General features: G+C 35.8%; 5 protein-coding genes across 10 annotated transcripts in view; 3 read left to right on the top strand and 2 right to left on the bottom strand.

Annotated features, from left to right (window-relative positions):
- LOC119069088 (stromal interaction molecule homolog) overlaps positions 1-12,873 on the bottom strand; it is a 28,027-nt gene extending 15,154 nt beyond the window's left edge. For 3 of the 6 annotated variants that reach the window (XM_037172974.1, XM_037172976.1, XM_037172975.1), the window contains exon 1: positions 11,944-12,873. In XM_037172974.1, coding sequence (XP_037028869.1) covers positions 11,944-12,259 — 316 coding nt within the window. In that variant the 5' untranslated portion in view covers positions 12,260-12,873. The remainder of the gene's footprint in view (positions 1-11,943) is intronic. The other 3 variants (XM_037172970.1, XM_037172971.1, XM_037172972.1) reach the window with 2 other exon arrangements.
- A 1,373-nt stretch (positions 12,874-14,246) lies between these two features.
- On the top strand, positions 14,247-17,120 carry LOC119069087 (uncharacterized protein C6orf136 homolog). The gene is made up of 7 exons (XM_037172969.1): positions 14,247-14,541; positions 14,737-14,910; positions 16,006-16,169; positions 16,237-16,393; positions 16,461-16,525; positions 16,790-16,859; positions 16,925-17,120. Exons 1-7 carry the CDS (start codon positions 14,434-14,436, stop codon positions 17,039-17,041), a joined length of 855 nt encoding a protein of 284 aa, XP_037028864.1. The 5' UTR covers positions 14,247-14,433; the 3' UTR covers positions 17,042-17,120.
- An 853-nt stretch (positions 17,121-17,973) lies between these two features.
- Positions 17,974-20,257, top strand: LOC119069084 (rabenosyn-5). Its single transcript, XM_037172967.1, has 5 exons — positions 17,974-18,449; positions 18,512-18,626; positions 18,704-18,851; positions 18,911-19,524; positions 19,939-20,257. Exons 1-5 carry the CDS (start codon positions 18,100-18,102, stop codon positions 20,143-20,145), a joined length of 1,434 nt encoding a protein of 477 aa, XP_037028862.1. The 5' UTR covers positions 17,974-18,099; the 3' UTR covers positions 20,146-20,257.
- On the bottom strand, positions 20,173-21,292 carry LOC119069085 (acyl-CoA-binding protein). Its single transcript, XM_037172968.1, has 4 exons — positions 21,179-21,292; positions 20,886-20,923; positions 20,693-20,807; positions 20,173-20,558 (listed from the first exon to the last, which is right to left on the bottom strand). The coding sequence occupies exons 2-4, from the start codon at positions 20,898-20,900 to the stop codon at positions 20,416-20,418; spliced, it is 273 nt and encodes a 90-aa protein (XP_037028863.1). The 5' UTR covers positions 20,901-20,923; positions 21,179-21,292; the 3' UTR covers positions 20,173-20,415.
- Positions 21,293-22,997: 1,705 nt separating this feature from the next.
- LOC119069083 (seipin) lies at positions 22,998-25,630 on the top strand. The gene is made up of 5 exons (XM_037172966.1): positions 22,998-23,568; positions 23,642-23,996; positions 24,057-24,195; positions 25,083-25,217; positions 25,277-25,630. The coding sequence occupies exons 1-5, from the start codon at positions 23,288-23,290 to the stop codon at positions 25,426-25,428; spliced, it is 1,062 nt and encodes a 353-aa protein (XP_037028861.1). The 5' UTR covers positions 22,998-23,287; the 3' UTR covers positions 25,429-25,630.
- Positions 25,631-27,219: the final 1,589 nt, after the last annotated feature.

Below are 27,219 nucleotides of genomic sequence, written 5' to 3'. Positions count from 1 at the left end.
AGTTGCTAATCCGCAGTGCCGGCCTGGCCTTTCGAAAAATTTCTTCACCTTAAGTGCCTTTTTGAGCCAGTCCGGCAATTCGTTACATACGTCTGGTTCTCTAAACAAAACAAACTTCCCAGCAGGGCCTATTTTAGGGGAATTAAATGTTGAAATAGGCACTTGGTATATTTCTACATACAAATTCATAGAAGCAGTCTAAATGAGTATAAGGACTTAGTGACATTAGCTAAGCGTAAAATTGTGTTAATTGTGTTGGAATTGATAGGGAATCTAATACCCTAAAATTGTCTTAGCTTCTCAGTCCCTATGAAGTCTTTTTCCCTGGAGAAGCAGTTACAACATTAATAAAATTATTTAAAAAAAACTTTAACTTATGAACAATTAATACCGGGCTGTATCCCATTCTATGAATTTTGACTGAAAAATGAGATCGTCGAAGACATTTTCAATTTTCCCCGTCGAGGTTTTCTGAAGAAATTTCCGTCTCCATCGACAAGTGTAACTGAACTATTCTGTGGAGAAACCGATAAAAACATATCAATGCCTATATTCACAAACAACTTTAATATCGGCCCTGGAACATATGTGATGAGAAAACTGTGATGTCTGATGCATGCAGTTGCCGTTTGTGAAAGGTTAAATATTTAAATAGTTCGTAATATTGTGTGTTGTGAACATTGCCACCCAAGCCCAAGGCAAGAAATATTTGTCATAAATAATAAATTTGTGATATGTAACAATTATCTAAATTATTAAAGCAGCAGAATCAGGTTGATTAGTTAGCGTTTTTTTTTTAATTCGCATTCGTTTTTGTTGCATCTAATGCCTTAATCATTTGATGGAATTGAATTAATTAAAGAAATTCTTTTGTGTATTTAATGCCGCAATTAAAATAAATAAAAAATTTTATAAGATTCCAGAAATGATGTTTTCATAGCGAAAATCTCTCTATTTACCGCAACGTCAACACAGTCAAATCAAATGAGTTTGGCGATTTTTTTTCCTCAAAAACAAACAGCAAACACAGACTCAGCAAATTTGTTTTATAAAAAATTCAAAAAAAAAAACCAACCAAATCATTGGAACAAATATTGTTTTACGATTGTCTTTTTTATACCAGCGATAAATGTTGTTGCTAAAAGAGGATCTTGCTTGGTTCATAGCAAATATTATTCGGCAGAATGTACTTATGATAAATTAGAAAAAAATTGTTCATCGGTTAGGTCATAACATTGGAACATGTTATTGTTGCAATAGAATATCTATCGTCGATTTTCTTAATTCTTCTTTGTTCGTTATGATTGTTTCAATCTAATAAGCTCATAAGCGTGAATAAGTCAAAGCGATTAGATAATACTTAACACCGACGACAATAAAAGAAAGAAACCTCCAATATCTAAACGCTTTTTGTGAGAATAACAAAATCTATCAGTTTGTGTTATTGGAGCTGGGATGGACGGCTAAATGACATAAATTCCAATTATGTACAAAGGACTCGTTACGAATACTCCGAAGCATTGAGATATCCGAATCCACGTTTTTAGATCAAGTGGTCAGACATAACACCAGAAGACATTCTCAACTGGTATATGCCTTTACCATACGGAAAAATTTGATTTTCTTATGTATCATAAGGTATCGAATAAGACATGGGAAGCAATTGAAGTTGTTGCAGCATGTGAAACACTACATTTCGATGCCATTATATGTAGGGGAAAAGAATTGTTTTGAGGAAAGTAACTCCATTCACATGATTTTCGTAATGTCAACAACTGTAAAGGTAAAACAGTTTTTATTGTTGGGGATGGGCCGACGGCTAGTCGTGAGACTTATCTCAAAAGTAGCTGATAATGTTACATGGTCCAATCATTCGAAAGACCATCGTATCCCCTCGACGACCGTGTCATCGAGTGAAAGCCGCACAGACAAAAATATGTGATTAGAATTTTTAGGTCCGAGGGGATTACTTTAAAAAAGTAATTTTTTCGGGATTAGATTTTTAATCTTCGCCAGAAATTGAAAAAATGTAATTCGATCAGGGATTAAAAGTAGGTCTAAACAATAATATTGGGAATTGAATGACGATACTACTGCTTATTATTTTCCGTTCATAATTTGATTGTCTTGAAATCACACTTTTGAGTTAATTGAGTTTGAACACGATTTACGAGCAAGATACGGTTTTGTGAGAAAAACTAATTTGGTCTTAAAATGTGGCAATGGGACTACCGATGGATTATTCTGCCTTACGATACAACTGGTATCATACCAGGCTCAGAATAAAAGTTTTAAGTCGGTCTGTAAAGATACTACCAATAAATGTAAACATTACAAAGTTAGTACAGATATAGAGAAAATCTAGATCGAAATTGGCAGGAAGGCCAATTTTAGCCGCGAACTATCCCCATTACCACGGGAAACCAGACATTTTTGAATTTAAATGGTTAAATACTTATAAAAAATGGTAAGAAAACTTCAGAAGAATATAAAAATGAAAATCATGAAAAACTTTGAGGTTTGAAGTGACGATCTTGTCATCTGGCAATTTGAATTTTAATCACACGAGGAAGTAGTTTCTTTGAAACAACGGTTCACAATAAGCCACGCTGGGATTAAGAACAAATTGCAGCAGTGGTAAGATCGTAGACTGAAGTGCAGGAGGTCCCGGGTAATAAAAACTATAATATCACAATATCCGTAAAAATCGTTTTTTTTTTCTGAAGTAAAAGTAGAAAGGGTTAGAATATTTTTTTTTTATTGCGTTACAAATAACATTTAGATCAGATTAAAATGAGTAAACTAGTAAACATAAACAAGCGTCAAACGTCAGGGCCTAAAAGATTAAAATTTAATTCCTTCAGGGATTACTCATTTGGGGATAAGTTCAAGTAATCCCTGAGGGGATTAAATTTAAATTCTAAAAAAGATTCGGTCGCGTACTGTTAATCCCAAAAAGATTTAGATCGAGGTCTATATTTTTATCTGTGCGAACACTCACTCACTCATTTTCGCGACATGACAGATTATTTATATGCAATTCTATTCCTACCAGCGGATTGTCGTCTTTAAACATTTGACAATGGCTTACAGCCAGTGTTCAAATATTGCATTTCGGTATAATATCCTCGATAAAGTTGTTGAAGTTGGTCAATTTCAAATTTGTTATTCGTCTTGAAAAGTCTTCGCCCAAAAAATGAGATGCTGACCGAAATCAAAACTAAGAAAATAGAAAACTTTAAGAAAAAAAAAATTGTTTCCGGGAAATATTACCGTTCCCATAAAGAGCATTATTTACAAAGCGCTAATGAACGATGCGAATATCGATCCGGTAAAGCCGGTAATGTTCAATTATTTGACAACGCCTTGCACAATGCATTTTATGAGTTTTTCGAACTGTTAAATTTAGAATAATTGACGATGATAATTATGAATGTGTTGCCTCAGAGTATTATTTCCGACATTATTCCACTGGCATAAAATAGGAATGTGAATCAGAGTGCACGACCGTCTGTAAAGTGATTCGTATGCATTTTTCGGAGAATAACTTTTATTTTGTCTTACTACACAAAAGTTTATCAATTTTTAGTTATTTTTAAAACATCCAACCATTAAAACTTTAAAAACCTTACATTCATCACATTCTTTACAATTATAAACTGAGGACAGATGATTAACGGAACACCGACAATCATTAGGGATGCTAATTTCTCTCTGAATCACTCGCTAAAGTTGCTAGCCTCACACAATGCAAACATACAGCCATTAAATTGCTTAGAAGATTCGCATCTTAACCAAAAATAACTTTTTTGTGGACATTAAAACGAATAATTCAAATAGTTACTCAGAACAAATATTTACACTAATAATTTTCATTGTATTACACCATAATACGTTCTTACCAACCGCCAAAAAAAACCGTTTATTTAAGAACAGAAAATTTGTTTATAGTCCCCCGTAAAAATGTATTTTACTTTTTTTTCTCGTTCCTATACAGACAATGTGTACACTGTGTACTGTACATGACAACCAGTAAAACAAAACAATAGCTTAGTTGCCGAATTTATACATTGCAATTTCACATTGAAATTAGTGACGTAATAAAACAATTGAGAAAGAAAAAAGTGTTTCGGGTAATAAGCTTAGTGAACTTTATTAGTCTTACACTTAGCACCTTCCCGACTTTATGTATACGCTGGATGCTAAAATGAAAATTATGTTTCGCGTTATCTTCCAACTAAACGAAAAATTTTCAATTTTTTTTGTTTTGTTGGTTGCGCTATCGTTTTAATTATTTGTTTTTAATTTTATCGTTACTTTAGCATTTTGCAAATCAATGTTGTTTAACTGGTTTAGGTGTTTCACTATACTTTCTGATTCGTAAACGTTTTATTTTTGGAAGTCGACTTTCGGGTCAATATCAAATCTTTGTTCTTATTACCGAATTTTATAGTATACTGAAAATGAGACAACGAAATTAACAAGAATAACAGGCTTACAAATAAACAATGGTAGCGCGAAAAAGGTAAATGGCTGGATGCTGATGCTGCAAGTTATTTATTTTACATGAGAGACACGTTTTTGTGATGTCTAGTTATAACCTTCTGAAAATTGCAAGCGTATGGCCATTCTTCCATCATTTTTTCTTCGATTTCAAATAGCGTCTAGTATTAGATAGCTTGTTAGTTAGATTTACTACATATTTTGTTATAGATAGCACTAACTAGAGTTCGCTTTTATTTGTCATATTTGTCGATATCAGATGACTAGCCAGCATTTGTTACGGTTGGCGGCCTTTCAATATGGGGCCAGTACAGATTTTTTCAACATTTGACAACCACTTTTGATCAATTACTTTGAACTGTGAAAATATTTCGTTCGCTTAATTTATTTGCTGCGTAATTAAATTTGTCGCTACTTATCAACCAAATAATAAGCGAGGTTTAAAAAATGTAAAAGAAAGTCGTTTCGGTTGATCTTATCATAACGAGCTCCTACCTAATCGACGACAGTAACTTTATACATTTGGATTGTCAATGTTGTTTTCATGTTATGTTTTACGTTAAAAATTGCTTAAAAAGTTTAATGAAAATTTTGGATGGGGTATGGGTCTTGTCTCTTGTCCCAGGGACTATTTTGAGTAATCAATAAGTCAAAATTTCTTTAAATTTTCCAAAAAAGATTTCTCTCGCAAGCAACATTCAAATCTTGTTAGAAAGTGCCACTCATCTGCTATCGACAAAGATTGTTATATAAAAAATTATGATTTGAAGATAGCGTTCCCATATATAGCAAAATGTATGGTAAAACAAATGAAGTAAAAGATTTTGTATCAAGCAAAACGAGTCAATCTACACGAATGTTAAATCTGTAAGATATACTTTGTCGGATATATTCTACTCCGACAATCTAAACAAACGGTTTCTGCCTGCGAAAACCTCTAAAAATACCGCACATTTTTACCTCCCTGTTTTTACTTTGGCAATATCTTCCCCATCATGGAATCTTAAATAAAATGACAAAATGTAAGACCTAAAATCTGCTGCTCAGGGATTTTTAGGAATTCTTCTAGCACAATTAATTCGCGTGTTAGTTTATGGTTGACCATGGGACTCATCCAATGCGCTGTATATTTTTCAAGTTCACATTTAATTCCAACAGAACACAAATAATAAGTCGAATTTTATCGACTTTTGACTTTTTCAGATGATAAATCTAATTATTAATCTTACTTCAAATGATGTATTGGTAATTGTCTGTGCAAAATAGCACACAAAACATGCTGACAGAATGCCGACATCAGATAAGAAAATAATAATTCGGATAATGTTTTGGATATCCACCGATAACACAACAACGATATATTGACTTACTTAAAACCGATCAGCGACAGTTGATTACGTTGATTACATACTTGAGTGTAAATTCGTGGCAAAAAAACTGAAAGGAACTCACGAATGATCAGTAAACGTATGTGTTTTCCGTTGCGTTCATCGCATGGTTAGTATCAGTTCCGTTGCTCTCTCAATCATATAAATGTATTCGTTGCTTTTATGCCAAATCTATACAAATTAATCAAACGAACTTAAATTGTCCATCGAATAATAAAAATTTAGAAGAAAACTACACTTTAATTGGCATTCAATGACTTTGTGTCTCGACGAACCAAAACAAAGACATTTTATGTTGTGATACACTCAATATAAATTAACTTTAATTGTAGTAGTATCGACATCATGTCTAATTAGAATAATTGTCATATTATTGCCGTGATGAAAGATTTTTTTCTTATCTGTTTCGCTTTTTTTTAACTGAAGTTTCATGTTATAATATTTTTCCATCGGATAGACAACTTTTGATTTCGAAAATGTTTTTTTTTACAATAACATTGTTTGTGTACATACATATAACATACAACACAAACGATATTGTCGCATTGTTGCGTCGCTACGTTTGTACTTAAAGTTACTTAATTGGTTTAATTAAATTGTACATACGAAGTAATCAATTCATACTCGCGAAATGCCACTTTTTATTGACTAATTAAACAACTGAGGAATTTCGATTTTATCGATAGGACAGAAATCGATTTTAGCAAAATTGATTTTTTTAGCAAATTTGCTGTCGAATTTTTGAGAAGAAATAGCTGCGTATAATTAACATTCGATTTGCTATGCAATTAATGTCTGTTAACACTAAGTTATTACGTTCCGACTTTGACTTAATACCCGAAGCAGAGATCCCCAAGCTCAACAAATAAATTATTCTAAATTGTTTTAATTATTGAATGCTATCAAGACCACCAATTGAAACGTAGTTAGATACTGATTGTGATCAGCGATCTACGAATAAATAGAAATATAATTTGTAGATAGGTTTCTGGGAATTGAAATAATGGGAATGTATCATACCGAACAGAAAGTTCGGAAATAATAGTTAATTGCAGAGACAACTGGAAACAAATCCAGATAATATTGGTATTGGTAATATTGACCCTTGGCGGTATTGCGTTCTGTTTTCCTGAAAAAGTTACTTTACATCTACAGTCAACACAGTCAAAGAAAAATCAGATTCATTTCGTGTAAGCAGTAACGAAAACGACTATTATCGTCACACTTTTATCATCTATTAATGTCAGACCTCCAGTAACGAAATGGACTGACTTGCACCTGTCTTATTGTCCTCCTCCAACCTCCAAATATTAATGTTAATGAGCAAGAGCGCTGAATGCCACTCACGTAAACTACACAATTCTTGCAAACATTTCTGTCGTTAGAATTCTCTTATTTTGCCGCTTCATTTTACAGAATACCTCGCATACCATCCGATGTGTCCCAAAAACCAGAATTAACGGGAAAAAATCGGTATCTAGATATCAATTGTACTTTTGGAGTGTAAAAAGATGGTTTTGCACGAAATCGGCCTCTGGAAAGTTCGAAAAAGAATATTTATTCCTCAACTCAATGGTTCAACTTCTCAGCTAACGACGAACGGCCACAAATTGTGTCCATCAATATTGCCTATTGGCGTAACAATAATTTTTGTCCATCGGTCTTTGTCTGCGCTAGCTTGACCTTTACTTGAAACACACAAAAAATCTGCCCTTCCGATGGATGTAACCAAATATTTATTGTAAATTGAGTACAGGGATAACTAAACTGAACCTGCGACGCTAAACATTGTTGATTTAAATTCAGGGCTTATTTTAGAGAATTTTAATTCTGAAAATTCCGAAAATTCTGAAAAAATTCCGAAAAAGTTCTGAAAAATTCCGAAAAATTATTTCAGAATTTTTCGGAACTTTTTCGGAATTTTTTCAGTTTTTTCAGAATTAAAATTCTCTAAAGTAAGCCCTGTTTAAATTCCGATTTCCTCAGAGCTGTGAAAGTCAGTCCTGTGGTGAGTTTGAGGTTAATTTCTTGCCTTCGAATTTATATGGTGGTAAACACCTCCCAAAGATGATTTCGATATGCGAAATTAATATCTTGCGCTCCTGTTTCATCTGTTACACAAAACACAAAAAAGGATACTATAAACAAATGAAGTAGCAGATTCAATAGTAATATGACGTAACGTTTTCTCTTTATGAGGTCTATGAGGTTAACAACTGAAGTAATTTCCTGCAATCCAAGTACTAAACAGTCAGTGAATATTGATATATCGACGAATGTTGACTGCGTTCCATTCTCAATGCATATATATTGTCACTGATTAATCGAAAAAAAAAATCATGCTACTGCTTACAAGCAGATAAAACTAACATATTGACTAACATAACGTCGACACATAACATTTATATCAAAATACGTACACCTCGACGACAAATACAAAATTCACGAAAAATATTTTTTTTTGTTCTTTCACCATTTTATTGATGAAAATACGTTGACGTTTGTGGTTTATTTGCAATTATCATTTAAGAAAATTAATTTCAACAAAATATCTACTAATGTGATAAATCCAAGGCCCACAAAATAATTACAAGAAATCAACTTCATTACATACGGTCGTCTGAAGCAACATATTTTAATAAACAATTTTTCAAACATAAAGTAACTCTCTCTAACACCTTGGCTGGGTGTATATATTGGGAGAATATTTTTGTCCATATTCGTCGTTCCATTCGCAAATGAAATAACATTGTCCGACCATTATGGTCGTAAACGCGATAATGTGCCATGTAAAATATGCTGAACATAAGAATACAAAATAAACAAACAAACATACAAAAAAAGACGGAAATCGGAGGACGTTTAACGAACTTGAATATCAAATAGGTTAAAATTGGCAACTTATTCGTTTCAAATATGATATTTCTAATATAATTAGGTTATTGTTGTATTTGTACCAACATACTCTACGTGTTTTGCGACTTTTTGCAACAAATTCTGATCGGAGTAAATGAATTTTGTTCATTTTTTGTGTGTACTTTTTGTTGAATCAGTCGTTGATTCCATTTCATTCAAAATTTTATGTTGCTTACCGGTTGATTAAATAGAAAGCATTGTTGATGTTAATTAGTTTATAAAAACACAGTCGAATACCAGCCTAAAATTAGCCGTGTTATTCAGACCTATTCCGGCACAAATGAGAATGAATGTATTTTGAGTAAATTGCATTGATGAATACAGTCATCTGGATATGGTAAGCTGTAAAGGACATCCACAATATTATCGGTAATGGTATCAGACATTTTGGACTTCCCACCTCCACATCCGCAATTGTTTACTATCCGGCTTCGTGCGGACATCCTTTGTGCGTTGTTAAGAATCTAACATTTCAATCAAATCCTCACCCTAAACCGGATCACATTCACATTCTCCAGCAAACAAATGCTCTGTCTCGAATGAATGCGAAATTCACAATTCAATGACATCGATTTGACCTTATGATTCATATTGTGAGCAATAGGATGCATGTAACTCATTTGTTCATTTCACCTCAGTACATCAGTTCGACCAAGCTACAAATCGACGAATTATTAAAGAATAATAATTGTTTAAACAGCTGCACTGACTATTTTTTTGGCAAACGTAATTGTCACACGATGTATTAGAATATGGATTTTTTCTATTTGTTGTACCTTTAATTTCGAAATATGTATTCAAAACGCCGGAAGCAATTCCAAATTTGAAATTCGACAATGTTCGAACCTGTCTTCAGTTAACGAAAATAAGTTTGAAATTTTACGCACAGTAAATGGGAATTAACACGGCAGAGTTAAATAAACCAGGCAGAATCGGTTTTCTTTTGAAACGTCAAATAAGGGACCTATTACACTGCATGAAAATGAAGTCAAACGAACACTGACTGAAAAATCAGGCGACTGGATCATTCAGGTCCCTAGTCAAATCAAGCGCTCGTGTCTAGTTTACTTTACTACTGCATGGAATTAGCTAATCCAAAGGGTGACTGAATGAAAAAAAAAAAACAAAAACAAACTACCTACTGCCTCATCCGGGTTGAATATCAAGAAAACTTCCCGTTGTAAAAATAGATTTTTGAAAGAAATTCTTTCGCATGAATCGCTACAGTAGTTTTCCATATTATGTGAATATTGTCAACTGACAACAATTGTTCACCCTTTTCTCGTATATACATTCCGGAGCAGGGCTTATTTTAGAGGATTTTAGTTCTGACAAATTCAGAAAAATTCTGCGAAACTTCACAAAAAATTCTGCAACTTTTTTCAGATTTTTTTTTTTATTTTTCCGAATTTTCAGAATTGAAATTCTCTAAAATAGGCCCTGTTCCGGGGCAAAACATTATTTCGCTCACATCATCAAACTTGTTAACCACCGATTCGTTATACATTGTCCTCAGTTGTTGAACAAACCAACCTACTATGGAATTTATCGATTGACAAATTGAAAAGTTTCCAGTTACGTGATTCTCTTCTGTCCCATCGGTCATTCTCATTTACGATCTAGCAGATTTAGGGAGGAATGTAACAGGTGGGCGACATTTGCTTTGCAACTGGAATGGTGCAGAAACTGAAGTTCACGGTCCGGTGACAATAAAAATTATTGAAATGATTTCCCGTTCGACTATGCATGTGTCAGTGCGGCATAAAATATTCTACACGACTAATTAAAACGAACGATTAAAATTCGTAATTAAACGGATTTACGAACATCAATTAGTTTTGAGTGAATACATTAATATATTCAAGTGAAGAAGATGAACTTCAGATGATTATCGTATTCAGTACGGAAAATGACACATTGACACATTCAATTTTCACGTTTGTACTTTTCACCTGTCCCAACGTCTCTACGAATACACTCTTGTAAAATTAATGTAGTGAGCGTTCCGAAAACAACGAGATCGGCGATGATTTAGTATCTACTACATTTATTGTGATGTTTATCGGTGAATACAGTTTATGGGAACTACGAACTATACTCTTAAAGGTACCGTAAATGTAAACATATGTCAGTGCCAGTACTCAATTTGGTGTATATGTTAAATGAGTTTTAGAAGGTGGCATTGCCGGATTTCGGTTTTCCTTTTCATAAGATGGAGAAGGTTTGCTTGCAACTGAAAGTGCTATTTGGAATATCTCAGACATTCAAACTGGTCGATTGTACGTTTTAAGATTTTGTTGGAGTAGTGACGAATTGCTGCCGAAAAATATTCTGTTCCTACGCTACATCACAAGATGAAACTTTATTCATAAAAGCGAACATCCCAAAGAGGTCTGATAGAGCAGAGAGATTATCGACGCGGGACAGGGAACAGGACAAATGCAGGACTGGAAAAATTATCTAAATTATCCTCCGGAGATCTATAAAATAGATAAACTTTGGTAATCGACATCTCAGCTTTCCGTTGGACATATCAGCGGCACGGAAATGAACGTGTAAGGTCAAATCCCCAATAAGGTCAGGAGCTTTTTACGAGCCGATTGAACTAAATTCGTATGAATTTGACGTGTTACGCGCTCTATTGAGCATAGAACAGATAGAATACAACTTTGAAACAGTTAAGACAACGAAACAAACATTCACACCATTTACACTGACTCTTTTCTGTTCCAATATAAACCCAAGACCTCCTAACGACTAAAGACTGTTTCCTGAGCGATTGTCCCCTTCTTCCGTTTATAGAATTACTGTGTCATCAAAGCCGATTATACGAAAGCGAAAAATTATACAATCGGACAGCCGTCATGCTATGCAATTAAATTGGCTCCCCGAAAAATTTCCTAGAATTCAATTAAAACACAATCGCCACATGTTCAAAATATCCATCAAACAATGCGAATGTTATATTGCTGAATGTGAGTCACTAAAACAAATTCAATAACAAAATATAATGTAACTAGTACACAATTGTGTTGACACTAATAAATAATGTGTTCTCTACCTGTAATCAGCGAGAGAGTAACAACAACAAAGAAAAAAACAACAACAACGCAAATCATAAAAAAATGTAACTCACTAAATTCATGGCTAACGGCCTGTGACATTGCCTGACTCAGCATTGCATATGAACTACGAGATTCAACATTGTGTCCACCGCTGCCTCCGTGATGATGATTGTTATGCGATGCATGTGACTGATGTGCAGAGTTCGCATGTTGTTGGTGGAGATTTTGTTGTTGTTGCTGCTGCTGCTGCTGTTGATGATGTGGTTGGATTGATGGTCTTTGGATACTGTCATGTCCTTGTGTTCCGTGCGTTAAAACTACTATCACCGTTGCAAACACACATATGCAACAAAATAGTGCACTTTGTTGTAGTAAAGGACAAGGCATTATTATATTTCCTCTTTTTCTCGTCTAATTGGTTTACTCTCAAACACCAAAAATAGACAAATTTGCACTAAATTTAGATATTTTCAGCTAATTAATCAACCAGCCGTTTCGGATCATATAACCACTTATTTTATTATTATTACACACAAATAACGAAGAATACAAAAAAAAATCAAGGAAGCTCACTACAAAAATTTGCACACACGTTTCAAACTCGAATTGAAATACTTCGGCGCACTTTTCATTACTAACCACCGAAATGAAATTAATAAAAAAAATTGTGCTAATTAAGTACGCTAAACAAAATAATCTAACTCTTTTTTAGGCCATTTGCATCAACAAATAATTTTTTTTCTTTGCCGTAAATTCTTTTTCGCGACGTTTCTCTGGTTCGAGGACGACGTACAAAATCAAAGATTTAAAAAAAAAAATTCATAAACCAAAAGAAACCAATAAACGTAAAACGTAACGAAAAAAAAATAAGAATTTAACTTATATTACGAAGGAATCAAGGTTGCTATTGCTCATTATTTGTAAATTAATTTTATTGCGCGAATAGCGACGACTGCACACATCTTTTAACTTTTTTTATTGCTAATATTAATAATATGACAGACGTGTTAGACTTCGAAAATATTCGAATTGAGAGAGACAGATACAGAGAAAGACAGACACTATCGCGGCGAGTCATGACAAGTGTTTTGCCGTGTAGTGTTGCATGAGGCGATGATGTTTTTTTTAAATGCTTTGGCATCCTTCGGTGGTGATTTTAATTTATTAGTTCGCTTATATTAATCGAACATCAAGAGACACATGGTTAAGAAATGGATGACTCTTTTTACCGAATACTTAACAAGCACGGATGAACACTGAAATTCTGGCAGAATAGAACGATATGTTATAGGACAATCATTGTTAATATTAATAGAGATCTCTGCGTCTAAAATCATAGAGTTACACTCGAGAGGTGGCATGGTGGCGCTGATGCTAATCGTCACTCAAAAATTAGATGGACACCCAGCCGCATGTTTAAAAATGACAGCGCCACCATGCCATCTCTACGTAACTCTATGTCTAAAATGGTCTAAAATCAAGCCAATAACTATCGGCCGCAGTGAAAGTAAAATATTAACCAAACCAACGATGGCTAAAAATCGTTTGAAGTCATGGAGTTACATCTGATAAGCTTTATGATAAGTCTGTCGTTGTCACTACAGCTGGAGCGACCTCCCAAGGCACATTCTCAAATTCCTGAATGCTAGCGAGACTGTGATTTAGAAATTTTGGGTAAGCACAACAGGCACAACCGCGGCCGAGGTGCTTGTCTCCGAAAGGAGTGACATGACATTCAACAGTCAAGAGGTTCATGATTTGTACACATTGAGTGCATTTAATTTATACATCCTGCAATTGCATAACCTGTACTTCGTGGAAAAAATTGAGGTTCTACTCGTTAATATCAAGCTCGAGTGATAAATCTAGATTTCGCTTCATTGACAGCATCATACAACATAACTGTATTTAAATATCCTTTTGAAATTGTGGGTAGATCTAACATTGTGCGCACAATGTACCACCCTGTCACTCCAGCTGCTCCAGCATCTTATCATTTAACAATCAATGGTATTCCCTTAACAATTTTCATTTTCATCAATTCGTTAAACAGTAGTAGCAAATTGTGCAGTGAGTTCGAGGCGAATATTGGGCGAACCTTACTGAACATAAACACTTGAAATGTTTTTCATTCTGATGTTGGCAGCGTTTATAATCATATGTTTTTCGAAAACGAATTCAAACGACCGTGATTATTGAAATATTATTTTATAAGAATTTTCAACCATTTCAAATCAATTTTGATTTCTCAGTCTCATTATTAATCAATTTGTTAGTAATTTCGTGTCAAAGCATTGTTCTATACGTTGGCTATTCCATATAATTCCCTTCTGATTCGTGATATCGATTGTATGCGCCATCTGTCTTACTCCGAACAGCTGTTCTCGAAAACGTCAAATTCGACGTGAAAATAATAAAAAAAAGACAAGAAACCAAAATAATGTGTGCTCGATAGACCGATTGTGATGAAATAAGTTGCACACGAAAGTGATAAAAGTTAAAATAGTCGAGCTACTTGTTTCGATTCGAATAATAACGTTTGACAGAAACATCATAATATAATGGCAATCGGCTTGCGTTCATTGTCAATGAGACTTGGCCCGTACGGAGCAGCTACGAGATTTACCAATGAAATAAACAATAATAAACCGGTGCTACATTTACTTGATGTAAGTAAAATTGACCGACTTAAGCTTATGAATTAATTTTTTTTATCATCAATCGCGCTGGCTATTACATAATTTAAATTTTGTTTTGGCTTTATCGTAAACATAACCTCTTTGCATATATATAATTATATGTCCACATGCATGTATAGATGTATTAGTATATGATATGAACATAATTCAAAAACAATTTTCAAGGTGAAATCGACAACCGGCAAAAGAGATACAACCGAATCGGGCTATGTTCAGAGAATCAAAAGAAAGGAATGTATGCCGAACATTTATTTGCCAGCAGTACGGAATGCCCGAGTGGACAGAAATTACTTTTGCTCTGGCGTCAATTTAAAATCGACAACATTTAATGATCCAACGGTGAGTTTAGTCATTAAATGATTTTTTTTCATACGGCGGCGAGAAAATAGTCATTTCCTTCCCTCCGCTGAGACATCGTTTATCTCGCTACGCTCTGGCTACAAAAAGCAGCCTCGACATCCAATTTCTATTTTTTGCCTCGTTGTACAATAGTTACTTACGTATCTGTTTTAGACTGAGATTTTAGGAAATTTCGCGAAAGCGAAAGTGGCTAAGATCTACCGTCTAAAACAGAAGCGTGCCGAATAACCAAATTACGAGAAAAATTGTGTAATTTTGTCCCAAGACATGAAAATAACTATAACATGTCATGGGGCGAAAACTGCTACTTTCACCCCGCAAATGAAGGACCCTTCACTTTCCCCTTGATTCAAATAAACCATTGTTTTCCTGACAAATAGATCTGTGTCCCATCACATCATCATTACGCTGAAAACACGTTCTCATTTATGTGATTTTTTGTGTGGAAAAATCTATGAAATTTGAAGAAATTTGATGAAATGACTAAAAGTAATTAAACGAAATTGTATATTATGATGAATTAACTTCCGAAACTATAGGTCGCACAATGTAATAAGTGGTCTTTTCTTAATTAAATTTCATATTCAAAGCTACAAGAAACCCTAATAGACATCTGTGAGTCTAACAAGTTGATATGCGCGAAAAATGGGTGAAAGCAGGAGTCTTGTTCTTAGTAAACATTGTATTAACCTTCCAATTCAAAAATGGTCAGTTTTTCTGATGGTAATGTAAGGTCTTTGCGGAATTGATTGTAGAGACACTTACAGAAGGATCCCACTGACTTTTGTGCTATATCATCACTACCATTCGTCTTCGGAAGCTTAGGCATCCCCTAGACATGAGTTGGTAGATGAAGATTTTATCAGTCGAAATCGTTGAATGGGGTGGGGTACATTGTTTCCAAGTGAAACAGGCATCTAAGAAGGGTACAAACATTTGGCTATCGTTTCTTTACACTGCCTAGATTTTGTGGTAAAGCTTAGTGTGTAATTGACTCGCTCGTTGGCGTAAGAAAGACAATTTTCACGAACTGTATTGCAAATCAATAGCAAAAAAACTTTTCGTAACTTCCAGACCACCAATTCAAATGACAAGAAACAGAAGGGCAATGAACAGCTGCAGATTGTGTTTAATGTGTTGAGTAGCACGTTACCCAATCTTTTCGTCAAACCACTTGACTATTCCATTTTCCATACAAATTTGGTGGTTGAGAACAACATTAGAGGGACCAGAACAGTGTAAGTATTCCGATTGTTCATTCATCGCAGAACGCTTGCTCACACTAAAATCCTTGTGTTTTTCCAGCGGTCTATACCATTTTGTGAAACAAGTGGCACTACTTCGTACTGTAGGACATATAAAGTATGGATACGTTAAATTCGACGTACTGAAAATGACCATGCATCCGGAAGATGACACCATAAAAATTCGGTGGAGCGTGAGAGGCATATCGGGGCTAAAGGTTTGAGATTTTCGTTTTGTTTCGTTTTGGCATAGTGAATCGTTTGACCAACCCAAATTCGTTTCAGATTATGTTACAATTCTGGAAATTCAAATTGTGGGAATTCAAAAAAATTCGTGAACAAGAAGAGACGTAAGTTAATGTGTTATACGAACACGGTATCGTACAGAAATGACGCGACGCCATTTCGAGATGAGGTACACGAAAGTGTTCACGTGACACTCGTCATGCTATTTGTGAGGTCAAAATAATGGAGAAAACGTCTTGTCTGTACAATGCGATGCCTATACGGACCGACAGTTGTCTATTATTTGACTATAATTCTTCCATACCTGTGTTGTTCCACATCTACTCCCGTTCCATTTAGCACTTAAAAATATTTCTTTTACTTCACAGTTGGTACGACGGATTTTCAACGATGTATGTCGGTGAGGATGGACTGGTTTTCAAACATGTCATCGATAAGGTTCAGTTTAACTTCAATATTTCCACCGATTTTACTCTAATCATTGAATGCATTATCGATTTTAGGTGATCCCCGATCAGAATCGTGAGTTAGATACCATTACAAAAGGGACATTGATTGCCCCGAAATTGGCATTGTTTGTGGGCCTGACGACAAGTGATCTATCGCAATTTATGTTTTAGTGATATAAATTATAACTCAGCTAATTATTGAAAAAAGAAATGTCGACGATTAAACTGTCGCTGGTTACAATGAAGTAGAGAATCGTTTCGTTTCTTTTTGTGTAATTCGTAAGCAAAATCGATTTATCATCACGTCAATGAGAATAGCTAAACTTGACGTGAATTCAAGGATAATTCAACAGCCGAAGTATCAATGAAAAAACCTGTGCAGGTTTTGCTGCAGCAAAAGTATGTTTTGTTAAACATTCGAAAAAGTGATGAACTAAGCTGGATCGTTTTCTATATTTGAGCTACCCAATTTCTTCTTTCATTAACATTGACAGCCATGAATTATGGGCATTTGCCCTGATTTACTATCCTGAGTTCTGATTGCTTATTGACTTGTCAAGGGAAAATTAGTGTTTGTAACTCCACAAACACTTTCTTCCATCACTTAGTCACCTAGTGCAGAAACTCCTAGTGGCGAAGTTGACTTTAAGGCAAATTGTTGAATTTCACTTGTAGCAGAGTCGCAAAAGCTTTTTACATACAGATTTTGGTCGTGTAAATTGGCAATCATTGTGGGATAAGATGGGTGCTTTGATTTACTGAACTTAATCAAGCAGTGTACTTCAACTGATTTTTCTACTTCCGCACCTATACAATAGAGAACGTATCTTGAGTTTGGCTTGATTCCCAATTACAAAAAGACACTGCGTTTTGCCTCCATTTAGATAAATGTCTCTTTTCTATTGTCAAAAGTGATTCAAACGGAGAGAAAACGAATTGCTTTTTTCGTAAGTGGAAACCAGGACTTAAAGTTGATGTTTCTCATGCCTAAAGTGCGCTGCATAAATTCAAAATTACCCTCAATATTCAGTAAACGTCATAAACGTCATTCGATTTACATATATTTGTAGAGTGGAGACATGGATGTGTGTTGAAACGTCTACAACATAAATGAAATTGTTTGTCATAGAGACGTCACACAGACAAGTAGTTTTTGTACTGACTTTGTTTTCATTTTAACTATGTCCTTTGGTGTTGGCATTTAAAAAAAGAATTGCGCTGATCGGACAATGTCTAATCAAAATCTGTTAGAGGTAGACTCTGGTGAACAGATTCTGGAAGGTTTCCTCTGTCCAATATGTAAAGTCGATTTAAAAACACCGGACCTACTCACAACCCATGTTGAAAATAGCCATTCCGAGGATCAGGATCTGTTGAAGTCGTTCAAAGACATTTTTCTCACTGCGACGAAAAAGATCCGCCGATTCGATGAGTCCATTGATATTGGTCAAACGATTGACAATACAATTAAATCAACGTTTCCACAACAACAACAGAAATTCACGCCCATCTATCGTTCGACCCGCATACAGGAGGTCGGCACGGACTTGAGTCATTTCTCATACTTTAAATCAATTCGGTAAGACATGTTGCTTTGTTCATTTTGTGCACTTGGTAAACATTGACTGTCTATCGGTTTAGTATGGTCCGCTTGGAGCGTTATGCAACCGAAACAAATAAATTAATCATTCGACTTCACAAGCTACTAACCGATCGACCCAGCGATGCTATGCAACAGAAAATACACGAGCAAACGGTACTACTAGCGAAGGCTTTCATTCTGTTCCTCGACTAGAATTTCTGATTTAGAGATGACCAAAATAATTGTTACAGCTAGTTCCGTGGCTAGATGGTACATCTGTAAAATTGTGTCCGAATTGCGCTAAAAAATTCAATATAACGAGAAGACAGCACCATTGCAGACTGTGTGGGTCAATTATGTGCCACGACTGCTCTCGATATTTAGCCATCAAAGATGCCTGTAAGTTGAACAAGACACTTCAGCCGCCCTGGTGCTAATATACTCTTTTATTCCCATAGTTGGTTTAGTGAATCCTACGGTGTCCACGCCAACCGATCAGTATGAATTCCATGATGATGACTCGTTGCGGATATGCGAGCATTGCTTAAGCTTATTGGAAAATCGAAAAGACATGCAAGACAGCCAATTGTATCGGCCGGCCATTTCCGTGTATTATGAGAAAATCGTTCAATTAAAGAAAGACATTGGTCCCGATCTAGTGATGTACTCGAAAATGATAACGAGTCTGTACGATGGCGATTCGATATTTACATTAGCTGATGCTAGTGCTTTGCGCGGTAAAATCGGATTGGTGGCCGAGAAAATTGACGCATTTAGCAAAGCTGTACTGAGTTTAGACTACGCACATGGAAGTCGTGAAGAAAGTCTGAAAAAATCCATACGATTGGCTTGTATCAAATACATTAAGGATGAGATGTTGGCTCTGGAAGCCTTGCCGCAAGAGGCTGAAATCAAAGAATTGCAACGCAAAAGGAAAATGGAAACAGAACAGAAAATCGAAATGGAACGACGTCTGGCCATGCAGGCCATGGAACGTGCAGATGGTGCCGGTAATATACGTGATGGTCGGGATATTGGAGGTGCAATTAGTAAAGGGAAAGCTGCGTCTGGAGTGAGTTATTTTCCGACTTTTCTTCTAACAGGAATATGAAATCATTGAATTGTCTTGGAGGTCAATGTTAAAGTTGACCTACGGTTCGACTAAGCAGAATGAATTTTCTTTTTACTCGAATGACGAATGACTAACAATCAAAATTCGTCCTCATGCGAGGGGTGCCGCAAATATTGAATTTTGTCCAAGATTTGTAGCACATTCCTTCTTCACGACCGTTGTGAGACACTTTCAATCGCTTAAAGTCATTTCGTTCGGCTCAAAGGTCATTTGATTCACCTCATGAACATAGTTTAGCTTAGCAAAGATAAGAAACGAAATCAATTGTTCCGATGACCGACGATGTTCAATGTTCCGCCTCTTACGTCTCTGCTCACTGTTACTGATACCTTATCGATTTTCTTATTTGTTTAGTCGGCCGTTACTTTAATAGATAATTGGTCTGGTCGTCAAGCCGATACTCGTACTATGACAACAAACGATCCGTTAATCGAACAAATTAACATTATCAAAGGATACATCAAACAGGCCAGAGATGCGTTACGGTTCGAGGAAGTGGCTATATTGGAATTGAATCTTAGAGAACTGCAACAAGAGTTTTACAACCGACAGCAACTGTAAGGAGACACAAGTGATAAACTTGCATTTTTTTTGTTGCAAAATTAACTTTTAATAAATTCTTCATGGATTATAGAGCACTAGATGCTCTGGCTACACTGTTACAATATTGCAATTTTTGTTATTAAACCACACCAAAATTACTGATGCACCGCAAAAGAAAAAAAAAATTCAAATGAAAATCCGATTGACTCTCATCACAATGCCAAATGGAAAATTATGCAAAATCGTGACGATAATATCTTTGGCAATGAAATTCTGTAAAATTTCCATCTATTCCTTAAGACCAACGGAATCGACTAATGATTTTACTCTGTTGACATAGTCTTGTTTGGCCTTGTCTTGTGAAGTACCAGCCTTGTGCTTCCATGATTCCCATTTTGCTTTGCCTTTGAAGTCGAGCATGCCGGGTTGAGCTGAGCGAAAGAACGTAAGAAAAAAATGAGAAGTTTTCCGCGGTCAAGAATTAACATGGCTATCGTTCACAGACTGTGTACAGATAAGAACAAAAAAAAATCAAAGTTCATTCAAAGGTTGTTCAATGTCTTACGTGTATTGCAATCACCGACTGTGGCTTGTTTGTACAAAGCATAAATTTCCAACAGAATATCGTTTGCCGGTGTTTCCTTAAGATTTTTCACATCCTCAACGGCTTGATCAAATTGCTGTAAGACGTTTGAAGTGGAGAAAAATGTCAAAAATTTAACCTTTAACCGGCTGCAAGTCCAAAACTGATCACTTACCACTTGAAGAGACATTTTCAATTGTGGTAAATTTTCGCCTGAAAGGAAACAAGGAAATAATCGATCAGAACAATAAACTCGTTTTGAATGGACGTTGATTATTTTATGAGCAATTGAGTCATTCAATTTGTATAAATAAATGCTCTGTGCTCTATGCGTAGTCTTCAATTTGATATAGAAAATTTTGTATATTCTCAAGAACGAATTCTATTCTCAAAATTGTGAAACGATGAGGTAATTTACGTTTTAATGAATTTGGTAAAGAGCACCGGTTAACGGATAATAGTTTTTACCTTGTAAAAAATCGTAGGTGTGGTGCAGAAAAGCGTACTTATCGTTATGATTAGATTACACCGAACATTACATGCGGGACCTTGAAGTTTTTTATTTATATTTTCCCATTTATATTTCCGCGAATTTCCAAATGGAATTTCGAATATGTGTTGCATTCGTTCGGCGGAAGATTCGAATTGATAGGTGGTCATAACTGTTATAACTCGCAAATGTAACACTCTTAACATCCGCTAGCCTTACCGTAATAGTTATTTATGGTGAGGAAAATGAAAAAAAACAAACTATTATCTCTTAATACGGCGAGTTCGATGACCTACTGTCCCGTGATGAACAAAATTGCAGAAGTTTTGAGAGCTACCAGTAAACCAAAACTAGAAGAATTCCAGATGCCCTAAGAAAAGTCTAACTGAATTCGAGCTATTTTCGTTAGTCAATACAGAGGTCATGAATATTGCTTCTATGCAGACTTTGCATAAAGTTAAAAGTGCTACTGGCATTGGTGATTTTGAATCACTTAACAATTTTGTTGTCTTGCGGCCAGAAAATGAGTCATTACCATCTCGCTCAAAACTGGATTTTTGCATTTTCTGGTCACAAGACGACGAAATACCGTACTGTCTTGCTGGGGAACTTTTTATTGAGGCAGTAATGTTGTCTTGCGGCTAGAAAATGACTCATTAGCCTTTCTCAAAACTAGGTTTTCGTATTTTCTGGCCGCAAGGCAACAAAGTATTGTGCTCTATTGCTGGAAATTTTTTTTGTTTCGACGTGTGGTGAAATACTACTTTACGTGTTACGGCATGTTTTATTTTCATTTACATTGCCTAATCACGTAAAGCATTGTACTTCCGAGGTTCCAAGTTGTTTATTTGACAAGTGGGGTGTTACAGCCCGACCCGAAGGGTATATACTATTTCCACACACAATGACATAAACTATTTGTTTCTTCAATTTGCTGGGCTTCTGTTCTGTTATGTCCAGGTTTTTCACTGAAATTTTCAACCCTCAGTAAACAACTCAACAGTATCGGTATTAGCTTCAGGTCAAAACCGCGGTTCTGAGGCAAAACTTTCATTTCAGAAAACAAATTCTTACCAACCTAGCACGTTTGAGAGATTTTCCAATTAGATTTTGAAGTGGGCTTAACTTTCCTGCGAATATCTTTTATATTTCTCGAATTTAGTGCAACTTGAAAAGTGGAAGTGGAAATTGATCTATCTGCTCAACGCACTCCAGTAACAGGCGTTCTTGGAATGCGCTCCTCTGCTGTATCCAAAAATTACTTACTTTCTAAAGTTAAAATCCTCGCACCTGTTCGTATTTTATAGTTTTACAACAACAACCTGCAATATGTACTGCATATTATGCAGCCCTACAGAAACGGATAGTCATCTGTTATCATCAATAACGACATAATCGGTAATGTCTGTAATTGTTCTCATATATAGCAATAGTACATTGTCCTTGTTTGGACATCTTAGTTCGAGGAGCAAGAAAATAGCACAACACTGTTTGCATGTTGATAGAAGGTACATAAAAATTAGTTATTTGGATCACAAGTGATGAAATGGTCATATGTTTTGCATGCTCTCTTTCAAATTTACCACGGAAAACGAATTTTCGAACAATAAAATTTTCCAGTCAACTGTCAGGGGCCGTTCATAAATTACGTAACGCAAATACCCGGGGGGGGGGTGTTGACCTGGCGTTACGGTCCATACATTTTTTTTAAAGTTCCATACATTTTAGCGTTACAGACCCGGGGGGGGGGGTCTGAAAATTATCAATTTTTGCGTTACGTAATTTATGAACGGCCCCTCAGCTGATTTCAATTGGTCAGTTCAAACATAAACATAGAATCTCTTAACTGAATCAAACAAACAAATAGACAGACACCATTGTTAGAGGCACATTAGATAAAAATTGAACTTTAAGCTATTCCGGGGTTATCACCAATTCCTCGAATTATTTTTTTTTTTTCGTAGATAAAACGCATTTGCTCAACAATGTTGCACATAATCGATCGTGTCGGTAACAATATAACGTAACATTTTATTTTCGGAAAACTTGCTTAGACTGTGAATAGGAATTAATAGGAATCGATTAGGATGGGTTTCGTTTCGCTAATAATCACTTTATTGGATCCGTTCGGAATTATACGGAAAATGGTTTTTCGACCGGTAACAAGTGTTGTTTCCACTGCCTTTGATCATTATCGCACAAAGACATCAGACCAAATTTCATCAGTCAAAGAAATTGCTGTAAAGGCATCAATAGTGGCAGTATCATCTGCAATTGTCATTTGGGCAGCAGTTTTTATGTACATTGCATTTTACTACACATTCATTCCTGCTGTCGCACACACCCGGCCTGTGTATATGCAATTCGAGTAAGACTCCACAATCACCGACTATCGCCATGCAACTGTGTAACTGAACAGTGGAATTGTGCTCTTTTCGCAGATCGTGCACAACGAACAATGAAAGAGGTCCGTGTTCCTTTCCACACGCTCATGTCTCTCTAACAAAACGCCAACAACTACTGATGGTGGGTCAGCCATACCGAGTGTATTTATCTATCGATATGCCTGAATCGCCCCAAAATCAAGACCTCGGCATGTTCATGGTATGTGCCGAAATGCGAGACCAGCTAACACAATTACGAGACCATTCTTGTCGAGCGGCGATGTTACACTACAAATCCAAACTGATCCGAACTATTACAACACTGATTATGAGTCCGTTGTATGTGACGGGATTAAAGGAGGAAGCACAGCAGGTGTTTATCGAGCTGTTTACAAACTACGAGGACGACCAGGTTAAATTGCTACTCGAGTTCGGATTGACCAATTTTATTAATTTGGATTTTTATTTGCAGAGTCATCCGGTCACCGACGTCTTTATTGAACTACAATCAAGGGAATTGCAATACTACTCCATGACGTTGCATATAACAGCACACTTCTCCGGCCTGAGATATATAATGTTTCATTGGCCCATGCTTTCGGCTGCAATAGGTAAGCTGACCAGTTTTATTTTACTTTTTTCATTGGATGTTGTAGAAAGTCTTTTCGGGGCAGAAAGTAAAGAAAATTGTTGGTAAGTTTTACTGTGGAGCAGTTTTAGCGTCCTGAGAGCTACATCGTCAGGCCCTTTTTTTAAGAAAAGACTCCACTCTGTTCTGTAAATTCTACTCCGATATCACGGTTCAGTTAAAAGCCTTTCATGTGCTTGATCAGGTAACTAGGAAACTAGGTGTTGATCAGAAGAGGATCCAGATTTTTTTTGACTGTGCGATTGAAATTGAAAAGTGTTTTGACTCGGGTGGATTTGGATAGATTGCATTTTAAGGCTATTGCGCTATTTTCGTACCGATACGTACAGAATTTTTCTCAATTTGTATATTTAGTGAAAGAACCTTAGCACTTAAACGTCAATTTTTGGCCTACACATTCTTACAATCGATTTTTAACCATTGCACTGAAAAATCGACGACACGAGAAACGACGTCTTTCTGAAGAATTCCTGAAAAAGATGTGATTCTTCATGAGTTCACCTTTTCTTCGTGAAGTGGTCATTTCTTTTCGCATTTTCCCTTCTACAATATATTAAAAAATTGTGATTTCCTGAAGAAAAGGTGGGTTCTGGAAGATTCGGCGACTACTCACTGCTTCTTCAGGAACTTGTTGTTTCTTGAGCAAGTCCTTTTTTCTCGTGTGGTCGAAGCCATAATGGCACATTTTTGGCAAAATGGAGGAAAATGAAGAGGACAGCATGATTCACATTTTGCCTCATTTAATGATGTGTGGGCCAAAAATTGATATTAAGTGGTAAGGTTGGAAGTTGGAAGTTCATTTGTCGTTGTCCAATTGTCGATCCAATGACTATACCAATTTTATTTTAGGAATTTGCACCAATCTGTTCTTCATAATGGTCGTCAGTTTACTGAGCTGGTATCATTGGGGCGATTATATGTGGATTGAGGACGCTAAAGAGATTTTCCGGAACACAGTCAACCGAAAGAGAAGAAATCGAGGAGGTAAATGATTGGAAAACTATTTCAATTTTCAAATTTTTTTCATTCATTTATTCAAGCAGATTATTCAACGTCAATTGATGAATCCAATAAGATACTGGACGATGACGATATTATCAGTCTGGCGGATGATCAATCGGCATTTAGCAATCGATCGGGTGATAGTCCAGTCGATAATAAGTTTGGTAATTTGAATTCGAGTTCAAAGTGTTAGAAACGAATTTTGTACGAAATGAAGTTTTTTCTAAAATAGTTTTTATATAATTGTTGCTTAGTAAGGCACTTAAAATTATGTTCTTCACGCACGCATTTCATTGAACAACCATATAAAAGACATGATCTCGTCATTGTATAGTTACCCTAATTTTCATTGTGATAAATGTAATAGTTTTGCTCTAATAAAAATCGGAATTTTAGATAAATTTATTTGATCTATCCATTGCTTCTGGAAGGGGTCTTCCCTATCTCCTTGCATTTCAAATGATCCATTATCTCCTGTAACCAATGGTGCATGGATCTTGTTGACGTTTTCACCACTTGGCAGCAAATTTTTGGCAGCTGAATATGGCGCTGTTGTAGTTCTCAGAGAAACACTTTAAGAAACGACCTAATTCAGATGTGAAAACAAGGAAGAAGCGCTCAGGTAGAATAGGTTGATGTTTAATTTCTAGTTTCGGTACAGCCTAGGATGTTGTAATAGATTACACCGGTCGTTGAAGGACATCAAGTAAACAAAATCTTGTGACGAAAACAATGAAATAGTAGCAACATTCTGACTGTCTCAAATAGAGTTATTTTTTCTCTAATCCATTTCAAGCATGAATGGTACTCTAAATGGGGTACTAAAACTTGACAGTGTTACACAACTGTAAAACGCTGTAAAAAAAACCATTTCATACAAAATGGTACTCAATTAGGCGGCTGTTGACTGTGATCCCTTTTGCTTCAAGTGCGTTGTCTAATCACATGACCCTGATATGAAACAGTGTAAAAGTGTGAAATGACATTGTACACTGTCGTGATTTACGACTCCATTTTTTTATTACTTTGCACCGAATCAATTTTGCAAGCAAAGTTCGACATTTAACTATACAAATCAACAGGGTCACCATTAAACTCATTTCGTTTATGCGTCAACGTGAAACACTGATAAACATGCGAAAATGAACCGTCTTGGGTAATATTGTGATAAGCGATCAAAAGTTAAGTCGATTTTAAACCATATGCGAGTATCTTTCTCTTATCGTCATTGCTTTAGCAAATCTCAACCGATTTCGATAAACGTTTCTTGTTTTACTGTAAGGTAACTGAACGTGTGAGTCGATGTGCTGCGAAAAATTTTCTAATCGATTGGTGAGTCTGGGCAGCCGATGCGGAAATATAAAGTGCAAAGGGCACGGAAAGCTTTTAGAATACTCAATACCATTCCACGAAGAAGAAATGTTCTGGAAATCAGTACAGTAACAGTTAACATCATGAGCTGCCAGAAAAAAAGACATTTTGCATTTTTGAACGATGTCTTTTTTCCTGCCAGGACAGGAAAACGGACATTTTTTCCGTGGGGGACTAATACAGCTTACCTAGTACGAAAGAATTTTTGGATCGCCTTTTACATTTATAAAGTAACATGTACGATCGCCATCAAATCGAGTATCTATCACGTGTCAGAGTTTGCGCAAATTGTGGCGAACACTGGACAGCCGCGACAGTAGACTCTATAGAAAACTGCCAGCATGGCTGCCATCTAAACCGTATCGCTCGGATACGTTGTGGAATTTGTCATTCGACGTTCATCGGATATTCGGTGACAGAAGCATGCCAAATATGTGCATTTCTACCATGAACTTGCCGTTGCTGATAGTATGGCACAATACTGGAAAGAAATGCTCTGTATTTCGATCCACATTGCACTAATTGCAATTTTGATGTAAATAGCTCCCCTGCATAGACTTTTAGTCTAATTTCGACACTGGCAAACGGCCCACCAAACACTAACTAAAAACAT

This window comes from Bradysia coprophila, assembly GCF_014529535.1.
Source record: "Bradysia coprophila strain Holo2 chromosome X unlocalized genomic scaffold, BU_Bcop_v1 contig_26, whole genome shotgun sequence".
Classification (NCBI taxonomy): domain Eukaryota; kingdom Metazoa; phylum Arthropoda; class Insecta; order Diptera; family Sciaridae; genus Bradysia; species Bradysia coprophila.
This window is presented reverse-complemented; position numbering and strand designations above follow the sequence as displayed.

Coding starts and splice junctions, on each gene's coding strand:
- LOC119069087 (XM_037172969.1), top strand. CDS start 14,434: ATGGCAATCGGCTTGCGTTCATTGTCAATGAGACTTGGCCCGTACGGA. Junction 16,394..16,460: donor GAGGCATATCGGGGCTAAAG/GTTTGAGATTTT, acceptor AATTCGTTTCAG/ATTATGTTACAATTCTGGAA. Junction 16,526..16,789: donor ATTCGTGAACAAGAAGAGAC/GTAAGTTAATGT, acceptor TTTACTTCACAG/TTGGTACGACGGATTTTCAA.
- LOC119069084 (XM_037172967.1), top strand. CDS start 18,100: ATGTCTAATCAAAATCTGTTAGAGGTAGACTCTGGTGAACAGATTCTG. Junction 18,450..18,511: donor TCATACTTTAAATCAATTCG/GTAAGACATGTT, acceptor CTATCGGTTTAG/TATGGTCCGCTTGGAGCGTT. Junction 18,627..18,703: donor AGAAAATACACGAGCAAACG/GTACTACTAGCG, acceptor TAATTGTTACAG/CTAGTTCCGTGGCTAGATGG.
- LOC119069085 (XM_037172968.1), bottom strand. Junction 20,559..20,692: donor AGTCGGTGATTGCAATACAC/GTAAGACATTGA, acceptor TCTTTCGCTCAG/CTCAACCCGGCATGCTCGAC.
- LOC119069083 (XM_037172966.1), top strand. CDS start 23,288: ATGGGTTTCGTTTCGCTAATAATCACTTTATTGGATCCGTTCGGAATT. Junction 23,997..24,056: donor CAAACTACGAGGACGACCAG/GTTAAATTGCTA, acceptor TTTTATTTGCAG/AGTCATCCGGTCACCGACGT. Junction 25,218..25,276: donor AAAGAGAAGAAATCGAGGAG/GTAAATGATTGG, acceptor TTATTCAAGCAG/ATTATTCAACGTCAATTGAT.